General features: G+C 48.9%; 1 protein-coding gene across 2 annotated transcripts in view; it reads right to left on the minus strand.

Annotated features, from left to right (window-relative positions):
* Positions 1-5,390: 5,390 nt before the first annotated feature.
* Positions 5,391-10,615, minus strand: part of LOC119274893 (vesicle-associated protein 1-4-like) — a 9,634-nt gene continuing 4,409 nt past the window's right edge. The window contains exons 4-6 of one of the 2 annotated variants that reach the window (XM_037555642.1): positions 6,875-7,261; positions 5,939-6,292; positions 5,391-5,533 (exon numbers count right to left, since the gene is read on the minus strand). In XM_037555642.1, coding sequence (XP_037411539.1) covers positions 5,510-5,533; positions 5,939-6,292; positions 6,875-7,261 — 765 coding nt within the window. In that variant the 3' untranslated portion in view covers positions 5,391-5,509. Of the gene's footprint in view, positions 5,534-5,938; positions 6,293-6,874; positions 7,262-10,615 lie in introns of those variants that run through there. The other variant, XM_037555643.1, reaches the window with a different exon arrangement.

Consider the following 10,615-nt stretch of genomic DNA (forward strand, 5'->3'; position numbering starts at 1 on the left):
TTTCCTTTCTTTCTGGTTGTCGCAACCAGAGGCTGGAGTCCAGGAGCCAGACGCCACCGTCGACGACGACCCCTACTACACTGGAGGTGCCTACTACTACGTGTTGCCCGCTGATGACGACCGGGAGTAGTTTAGGAGGATCCCAGGCAGGAGGCCTGCGCCTCTTTCGATCTGTATCCCAGTTTGTGCTAGCCTTCTTAAGGCAAACTTGTTTAACTTATGTCTGTACTCAGATATTGTTGCTTCCGCTGACTCGTCTATGATCGAGCACTTGTATTCGAGCCCTCGAGGCCCCTGGCTTGTATTATGATGCTTGTATGACTTATTTTATTTGTAGAGTTGTGTTGTGATATCTTCCCGTGAGTCCCTGATTTTGATCGTACACATTTGCGTGCATGATTAGTGTACGATTGAATCGGGGGCGTCACAATGGCACCGTCCAAGCCCTCCGCCCAGACACGCCGCGTGCTGGACGCGATGACGGAGACGACGGACAAGCTTCAAACCCTGCTCGAGTCCGTCATCCTCTGCCTCGACGCCAATCAGAAGATGGCGGACGAGCGCCACCAAGCCCAAGTCGCCTACAACGATCAGGTCTCCAACGAGCTCAAGCACCTGGCCAAGCAGATAGATCTGACGCAGGCAGATGTGGACGAGGCCCGCAAGTCCCCTCCATCGCTCGACCCAAGCACATCCACGATGGGAACGACGTCGGCCTCTGGATCCGTCAGTCAAGCGCCGCCCCCTCCACCACCAACGACTCAACCACCACCACCTCCACCGCTCTACACAGAGGGCGCCGCACAGCTTCCGTTCGGCCGCCTCGTCAACCACGGTCCTCCGCTCCTGCTCCAACACTCACCACCCGCGTACGAGCAATATCGCGGGAATGACCACTACACTAAGCCGCCCATGCATGATTTTCCTTGTTTCGACGGCGATGCGCCGCGCATCTGGCTCGAGCGGTGCACCTCTTATTATGAGCTGTACCGAGTGCCACAGCACAATTGGGTCACAACAGCGGGGCTGTATATGGATGGAATCACTGCGATGTGGCTACAAGCATATCGCCAGACACATCCTGCTCTGTCCTGGGCAGCTTTCAGAACCGTTGTCGAAGCAGAATTTGGCCCAGAAGAGTTCGAGGCGCAGATGCATCACCTAGTTCAACTGCGTCAGACTGGCAGCGTTCAGGAGTACCGTCAGCAGTTCGAAACCTCAATGTATCATCTGCTTTCCTTGGATCCAACACTGAGCACCCAATTCTTCATATCACAGTTCCTGTTGGGACTGAAGGATGAACTGCGGTTGGGCGTCAGGTTACAAGCCCCAACCAGCATCACCAGAGCTGCTGTGTTTGCACGCATTTAAGAGGAAGAGCTGGAAAAACAAAGAGCACCACGCAGCCGCATCGTTCCTGTCGGGCGACCGCCTCCAGCAGCAACCGCAGCAGCTCCACAGGCTCGCGCAGCCGCTCAACCTCGTCCAGGGGGCGATGAGTACGCTCGAGAACAGCAACTCAAAGAATTTTGAAGAGCCAACGGTCTCTGTTTCCGCTGTGGGGACAAGTACTCCCGCGAGCATCAGTGCAAGCGCACTGGCCAAATTCTGATGATCGAAGTAGGGGATTTTGGAGAGATTCTATCGGATGACACAGTCCATACTCTGCAACTCTTGGAACCGCCTGTCGCCAACGAACCTGAATGTTGTGCAATCTCGCATCATGCAGTTTTCGAAGAAGAAGCTCCATCTACCATCCGCCTGCGCGCACAAGTGGGAGATCAGTACATGTTGTTGTTAGTGGATTCGGGAAGTTCGCACAGTTTCATCAGCGACTCTTTTATGCAGCACGTGTCAGCAAAAATAGCGGCCTTACCACCAGTGTCAGTTCGAGTGGCCAATGGACAGCGACTGCACTGCAACAAGATCATTCGACAACTTGGATGGCAGGTGTCAGGGCACACGTTTCACACAGATTTCAGAGTACTGCCACTGGGAGCATACGATGGAGTTCTCGGCATGGATTGGTTAGCATCTCACAGCCCCATGAATTGCCATTGGCAACTGAAGACGATCACATTCCAAACAGAGGAGAAGACAGTACAGCTTCAGGGCGTCAGAACCTCAGATCTTCCTCCGATTACAGCTTTGGATGCATACGAACTTCATCGCATGGAAGTGGCAAATGACATCTGGACTGCAGCCCTGGTTACAGTTGAGCGGACAGACAAGGCAATCCCAAAACCAATTCCACCAAATATTCAGAAAGTGTTGTCTGAATACCAGGATGTATTTGCTGAACTCACCACGTTACCACCTCATCGTCAGTATGACCATGGTATTCACCTTGAACCAGGCACTGTTCCTATCAATACAAAGCCATATCGCTACTCTCCTACTCAGAAGGACGAGATTGAGAAGCAGGTGCAAGAAATGCTGAAAATGGGTGTCATTGCACACAACATGAGCCCCTACGTTGCACCGGTTCTGCTGGTAAAAAAAGACGGGAGCTGGAGATTTTGCATTGATTTCAGACGACTGAATACTGCAACTGTCAAAAACAAATTTCCTCTGTCGGTCGTGGATGAGCTGCTGGACGAACTGGCAGGTGCCACCTATTTCTCCAAGATCGATCTACGTGCGGGATATCATCAGATCTGTATGCGCGAGGAGGATGAAGAGAAGACCGCTTTCAAAACTCACCACGGGCACTACCACTTCAGAGTGATGCCTTTTGGCCTGTGCAACGCCCCTGCAACTTTTCAGTGGCTCATGAACATGGTCTTCGGGCGCTACGTTCGTAAGTTTATCATCATATTCCTCGATGATATTCTCGTCTTCAGCACTGACTTGCAGGAACATGAGGAGCACATGTGGCTCATGTTGCAATTGCTTCGCGAACATCAGCTTTTCGCCAAGGAATCCAAATGCTCGTTTGCGCAAACTAGCATCGAGTACTTGGGGCACGTGATCTCCAAGAACGGGGTCGCAACCGATGCAATCAAGACCAGCGCCATGCAGGCCTGGCCCGTGCCCACGACGGCCACCGAGCTCCGGGGCTTCCTCGGCCTGACGAGCTATTACCGCAAATTCATCCCCCACTACGGCATCATCACGAAGCCGCTGACCCAGCTCCTGACGAAGAAAGGGTTCGCTTGGAACGACAAGGCACAGCAAGCGTTCGAGCTACTGAAGCAGGCCATGGTGAGCACGCCCGTGCTGGCACTCCCCGACTTCGCCAAGCCGTTCGCGATCGAGACCGATGCGTGCGACACCGGCGTGGGGGCGGTGCTCACACAGAACGGCCACCCAGTCGCATACCTCAGCAAGGCGTTGGGCGTCAAGAACCAAAAGTTGTCCACTTACGAAAAGGAGTTCTTGGCAGTGATGATGGTGATCGACAAGTGGCGGCCATACTTGCAGCGCGCCCCGTTCGAGATCGTCACCGACCACAAGAGCTTGTGTGCACTTACAGATCAGCAGCTGGCTACGGACCTCCAGCGGAAAGCCATGTCGAAGCTGGTGGGTCTACAGTTCTCCTTCCGCTACAAGAAAGGCGTCGACAATGGCGCAGCGGACGCACTGTCCCGCATCGGCCATCTTCTCGCGCTCGACGCTCTCTCTTTGTGCCAGCCCCAATGGCTCCAGGAGGTGGCCAACTCCTACGAAACTGATCCTGACGCACAAGAGGTGCTAGCAAAGCTCGCGGTCACCACCACCGACGACCAAGGGCGCGCATTGCAGGCCGGCATCATCAAGCAGCGCGGCCGGCTCTAGATTGGCGCAAACTCGGCGTTGCAGACAAGACTCATCGCCGGGCTCCATCACAGTGTCGTGGGGGGTCACTCCGGCGCCACGGCCACCTACCACCGCGTCCGCAAGCTGTTCGCCTGGAACGGGCTGAAGCGTGCCGTGGAAGATTTTGTCCGGCAGTGCGCCGTGTGCCAGCACACCAAGCACGACTACACGCACCCTACTGGCAAGCTCCAACCCCTTCCAATCCCCACGGAACCATGGTAGGAGCTGACCATGGATTTTGTGGAGGGGTTGCCGAAGTCTGAAGGCGCCAACGCAATCATGGCCGTAGTCGATCGGCTGACCAAGTACGCGCACTTCATGTCGCTTCGTCATCCCTTCACCGCCGTTCAGGTCGCGCGCGCCTTCTGGGAGCACATCATCAAGCTCCACGGCGTTCCCCATTCGATCGTCTCCGACCGCGACAAGATCTTCACGAGCGCGATGTGGCGCGAATTGCTCGTCGCCGCGGGAACCAAGCTACTCTACTCCACCGCGTACCACCCCCAGACGGATGGCCAAACCGAGTGCGTCAATCAGTGCTTGGAGATGTACCTGCGGTGTGTAGTCCACGACACGCCACGACAATGGCGCAAGTGGCTACCGGCGGCGGAGTTCTGGTACAATTCAGCGCATCATGCCTCCCTGAATTGCTCTCCCTTCAAGGCGTTGTATGGCAGAGAGCCCAATCTGGAGGGATTACCTCACCTGAGCACCGCGCTCCCCGGCGACGCGGCGTCCGGCGATCCGGACTGGGCTGCCCACACTAACCTGCTGCGTGCACAGCTGGCGCGCGCCCAAGCTCGCTTCAAGAAACAAGCAGATCGACACCGAGCGGAACGAGCCTTCGACGTTGGCGAACAGGTCCTTCTCAAGCTGCAGCCGTATGCACAATCCTCTGTCGCCAATCGCCCATGCAAGAAACTCGCCTACAAGTTCTTCGGTCCATTCTTGGTGACAGAACGCATCGGCACGCTGGCATATCGACTGCAACCTCCCCCAAACAGCAGCATCCACCTGGTATTCCATGTCTCTCAATTGAAGCCGTTTACTCCTGACTATACTCCGGTGTTCTCTGAACTGCCACGAGTACCGGACCTCGCCGGAGAGCAAACCGAACCAGTGGCAATCCTACAGCGGCGTATGATGAAGAAAGGAGATGCTCCAGTGGTGCAGCTGCAAGTTCAGTGGGCAAACATGCCATCATCGGCTACAAACTGGGAAGACTACGACGTCCTTCGTCATCGGTACCCATTAGCAAGCATCTGGGAAGAGTCTGCATCGCAAGAGGGAGGCAATGTCACGCCTGCAGATGCTGCTACTGCACCTGCAGCGTACTAACAAGTGCAGTTCAGTTATCTGAACCTGCAACCCACGGTTGGGCTGGTTCGAGTGCGTATGTGGGTTGTGATTGGGCTGTGACCTTGTAAGGGTGGCCCAGTGGGGCAGCTACATATATACGACTCTCAGGACGAAAGAAGCAGCGAGTGATTGATCGAGTCTTTCTTTCCCCTTCTCCACGCCTCTCACCTACTCTGCTTTCTCCTTCCTCACCCCAATTCTAGATCGAGATCCGCCTGGGCATTACACTTTAGTGTGCTTATAAAATCTAGTATCGCAGAGAAATAGTGTTGTTAGACAAGTAGAGAAGTAGCATTAAGAAACAAGCTACCCTTCTCAAGCCTTTACATCTCAAAATTCAACCAAGTCGAGCCTACATCGAACTGCTTTCTCCAGGCTGTAAAAATAGAAAGTCCATGGTTAATTGTATCATTCATTGGGCATAATAGTTGTATCTGTAACTAGATTTACGATGAAGATGTTCTTTCTACAAAAGAAACTATAGTCTTCCTGGTGTATATTCATTAGCAAGTCCATTATCAACAAACATAGTTGTTACAGACTGGATAAATTGCTGAGGAAGGGAAAAACAAGGGTAAATGGAAATTTATAACTTACTCCCTCTGTTCCTAAATATAGTCTTTGTAGAGATTCCACTAGGTGGACTACATACGGAGCAAAATGAATGAATCTAAACTTAGAATGCATCTATATACATCTGTATGCGGTTTATAGTGGAATCTCTACAAAGACTTACATTTAGGAACGGAGGGAGTATTTATTATGTAATTAGTGCACTCACCTTTGTAAAAACAATGGGCAACTCCTTGCTCTCTGCAAGATCGTTGAAATGATTGATGTCGCTAACTTTGATACTTTCAGTCACAATTCCATTCCACGCACTAACCATGTCTTTGCACAGCATGTCTCCCGACTCTCTTTCCTTTGATATCCTTTTTACTCTTATTTCCTGTGTATTTGCAGTGTAGCTCGCCGAATTGCCATGGTGGGCCAATATATGGAAACCCACACAATAATCTGTAACATTGACTATTTTAAGTAAGCACACCATGGGTGCCTTCTTGTTTGGAAAGAAGGGGTAGCGTAGTTGGGGAGGATCAAACTGGATTAACTCGTCTGAGGTGCATAAGTTTGTCTGCGAGAAAAAGGGAAAATAATGCTGCTGTGGATTAATTGGTACCAGAGAAACACCAGTGTCGATGAAGTAAACTGACCACCACTGATCAACTTTCTACCATGTAATGTCTCTACAAATACACTTCGAAACTTTGCAACGTGTTATGGTACGATTGGCCCGTTAGCCAGCCATACGGTTGGCACCACATCAGTGAAATGAGATTGCCATGCCATTTCAGACTAGCTGACTGATGGGCTCAGAGCTAGCTGATGATGCTCAATTTAAAAAACAAAAAATATGTTAATTTGAACTATTGCAATAAGTCTTATTCTTTAGGATTGGGAAGAAACGACAAGTTGAAATGAGAGTGAGTAGCAGGACAAGGTAGCAACGCTAAGAATATGACCCAAAAAAAGATGTTCGGCCACGAGTTCTCAGTAAGTTTTAAAGGTATGGACTATGGAGTTCCAAAGGATCATCATCACATGATAATAATTATTGGAATGTAATGTCTTAAATCTTCTTTTAGGCGGTTCAGTATGGAACAATTGTAAATAAAACTTTAAACTTATATATGCATCACATAATAAGGGAACTTACCATGTGAAGAACAATGCGCAATTCCTTACTAAAAGTGGTCAAATCCCCATCCATGTCACCAATGATGTCACTTGGTTCAGCATCTTCGCTCACAATCCTGTTACACAAAAACAACTTGTCTTGGCACTGCATGTCTCCTAGTTCCTTTTCCTTTGCTGTCCTTTTTAGAACAAGTCTTTGAGTGGTCTTTGGTGGCATAATCCTTTCAGACGGTTTTACATACCAGGCCACTTTGCTGTTTGGCAAACCTGTACTAAAAGCCACGTAGTAATCTGTACTGTTGACTACATTAACTGAGAACACGCACACCTTGTTTGGCAGGACGTGGAAGTTGAGCTCAGGCGGGTCAAATTGGATCAGCTCATTTGAGGCACATGGACTACTTTCCTGCCAAAATGAAAACATCGGCTCATTAATTTGGTCCAGTGAAAATCATCATCAGTTCATGTTTACTGATTTTTATCACAGATCAAAGCGGGGTGCTCACAGTTAGCAAAGATGTACTGTTACATGACCCGACCACAATTATCACACAAACATGGAGTACTCTGATTATTTGAGTAAATGATGGTTCAGCCATCCTGTGGTAAGTCACTAATAATAAGGGAATATTTTTGCTCTTGCACTAACCGAGGATGTAAAAACTGTAAAATGCCACTTTGGGGGTTGGTTAGGGGCGTTACTCTTCCACTTAAGTAGGATATGTTAGAGTACTATATATAGCCATGCAGCCTTTTGTATTTACCTCATTGTATAAGGGTTTTTCTGCATATTTCATGCACCTGTACTTGTATATATACTGGCCTATGGCCTAATGGGAATACAAGTTGCATATTTCCTAACATGGTATTAGAGCTCAGGTCTTTTAAGCATGCGCAACTCGTGCTTGATCCTCTATTCACGCCGTCGGCGTCTCGTTACCAGCCATCGCTGCTCTCTCTACCCCGCCCCGTCTCATCACTGCTTCGACTGCTATTGTCCATGCCCTCTTCGCTACTTTCTTGGGATCGAGGTCCCTTCTACCTTTGAGGGCTTTTTTATTTCCCGGGAAAAGTATATCCAGAATTTTCTTGCTCGTCAGCACTTACTGATGACCGCACCATTGAGACTCCCATGGAGCTCAATGTTCACCTCTGTGATACTGATGGTGACCCTTGTCTGATCTGAGCGTAATCGTCATCTTGTTGGGAGTCTTGTCTATCTGGCTATCACTCGTCCGGATATCTCTTATCCAATCCATATTCTGAGTCAATTTGTCTCTGCTCCCACTTTGGTTCACTACAGTCACCTCCTTGGTGTTCTCTGATATCTTCGTGACACGATCTCTCACCGTGTGTTCTTTCCTCACTCTAGTTCATTATAGCTTCATGCCTATTCAGATGCTATATGGCCTAACAATCCCTCGGATGGTCATTCACTTTCTGCTTACTTGTGTTTTTCTTGGTGGTTCTCTCATTGCTTGGAAGACAAAGAAACAGACTGCAGTTTCCCGTTTGTTGTTATGGTGGTTGCTCCAGGACATTGGTGTTGCTGTCACTAAACCTACTGTTCTACTGTTTGACAATACATGTGCTATTAGAATTGCGCGGGACCACGTGAAGCATGAACTCACCAAGCATATTGGTGTTGATGCTTTTTATGTGCACGCTGATGTGCATGACCAGGTTATTGCTCTTCAGTATGTGCCTTTCGAGTTATAATTGACGGATTTCTTTACCAAGGCCCAAGGCCCAGACTAGAGCACAACATGGCTTCTAGCTCTCCAAACTCAGTGTTGTTTATCCACCATGAGTTTGAGAGGAGAGGTGTTAGAGTACTATATATATAGCCATGTAGCATTTTGTATTTACCCCATTTGTATAAGGGGTTTTCTGCATATTTCCTACACATGTACTCGTATATATACTGCCCTATGGCCTCATGAGAATACAAGTTGCATATTTTCTAACAGGATATATGTATAGTGCCACTTTTCCTTGCTGCTAGTACTCACGTCAACCAATTACTTGTTAATTTCACAAAATACCTTTTGTTTGAAAATTATCACAAATCTATACTTTTAAGAAACTAATTCATATAACCATATTTTGTAGCATGATCTGAACAGAGACATCCATTTCGTTGATGGATAGTCTATTCTGCACTAAAAGTGGTATATATACCAAAGAACTATTGGGTAGAAGTCTAGTAGAGAAGTATAGTCTCGTGATGTTTTTTTATAATTCAGCAAGAAACACGAATACCTTCTAAGCTAAGCAGCCGTCACATGTATATGTATCATTTCATTCATATATATTTGCAAATATACAATGATTTTCTATAAGTATAATGTTTTCTGTCAGATAAAAGAGATGATCATATTTCATGAGAAGTGTTCTTTCATAGTATAGCAATTTTATATGTTTAATGTGAAATAATCATGAAATCTGCAGACAAATTGGAGACGTGTTATAATAGAGTAGTGAGATAGTAGTGTTGTTGTGTTAGAAACAACTGTAACGGGTACGTGCTTGACCAGGGTACGTAAATGCAATGTCTGCATGTGTACAGCAGCCCTACCGGTTGGGCCCGTCATACTAAAAGGTGATTGTATACAAGGATTTTAAATAGGTTCGACCATCCACACCTGATCAGTTTAGTCCTATCAAGGGTGACATTAGTAGGTAATGATCTTACTAGGCTTCCTTTTGGAACCCCTAATCACTAGGTCAAGTTGGGTCCAACTTTGGGAATTGGGACCCCTTAACTCTAGGTCAAGGAAGGCTACCATTTAGGTTGCCCTAGAGCACCCTTGCAAGTTTGCTCTAAACCTCACCTCTTGGAAAATCTTATTCCAAATGAGAGATGTATGTATAGGTGGAAGGAGGTATCCAATTAAATCGCACCTACCCTGAGTGAATAACCTTCTGGGTTTGGCTTGCCACTCGTGATCGTTGCTGGATGGCGGATCGCCTCGAACGCCTTGGCGTCGAGCACAAACCCACCTGGGTGTTCTGTGATCAGACGTTGGAGATGATGCAGTACCTGCTTGTGGACTGCCTCTTTGCCCATGAGCTTTGGTTGTGGATGCTTTCCTGGTTCACGCCACCTACTGTCGCTGGCAATGGGATCCCTGCTGCACAACTGGTGGCTGATCGTTGTGCTTCTGACTTCCTGGCAACTTTGGAAGCACCGCAATGTGCACCTTTAACAACGTGTTGCCGAATCTCCCTTTGCTGTGGATTGCATCAAGGACGCAGCATTCCTACGCCTGGTCTAGTAGAGCTCACGGTGCTCTGGGAGATCAAACTCCCCCTTAAGATCCGCATATTCTTATGGCAATGGGTTAGAGGACGCCTCCCCTCGGGCACTGAGGTCCGTAAGCGTAATGGACCCGGGGATGGGCTTTGCCCCATTTGTCTGGTTCCGGAAGACTGCAACCACATCTTCTTTCGGTGCCCAACGGCGCAGTTTTTATGGAGCTGCTTTCGGGAGGTAGTCGGAGGCTCATGGTGCCATGACAACCTCCCGGATTTGTTCGGGGAGACCCTCCGGCTCCCCGGGTCTAGGCGCGCCCCTATTTGGGTCGCGCTCGGCACTCTTGCCTGGTCCCTTTGATGTACCCGTAATAAATTAGTCATCGAACGAGTGATTCCGTCCCGTGTGACTGATGTGATCTACAAAATGTGTGGCTTCTTGCAGCTTTGGAGACCGCTTAGCAAGCGGAGTGACCGAGTCATCGACAGCATCATGGCGGGTCTT

The sequence above is a fragment of the Triticum dicoccoides genome, chromosome 3B (genome assembly GCF_002162155.2).
Source record: "Triticum dicoccoides isolate Atlit2015 ecotype Zavitan chromosome 3B, WEW_v2.0, whole genome shotgun sequence".
Classification (NCBI taxonomy): Eukaryota; Viridiplantae; Streptophyta; class Magnoliopsida; order Poales; family Poaceae; genus Triticum; species Triticum dicoccoides.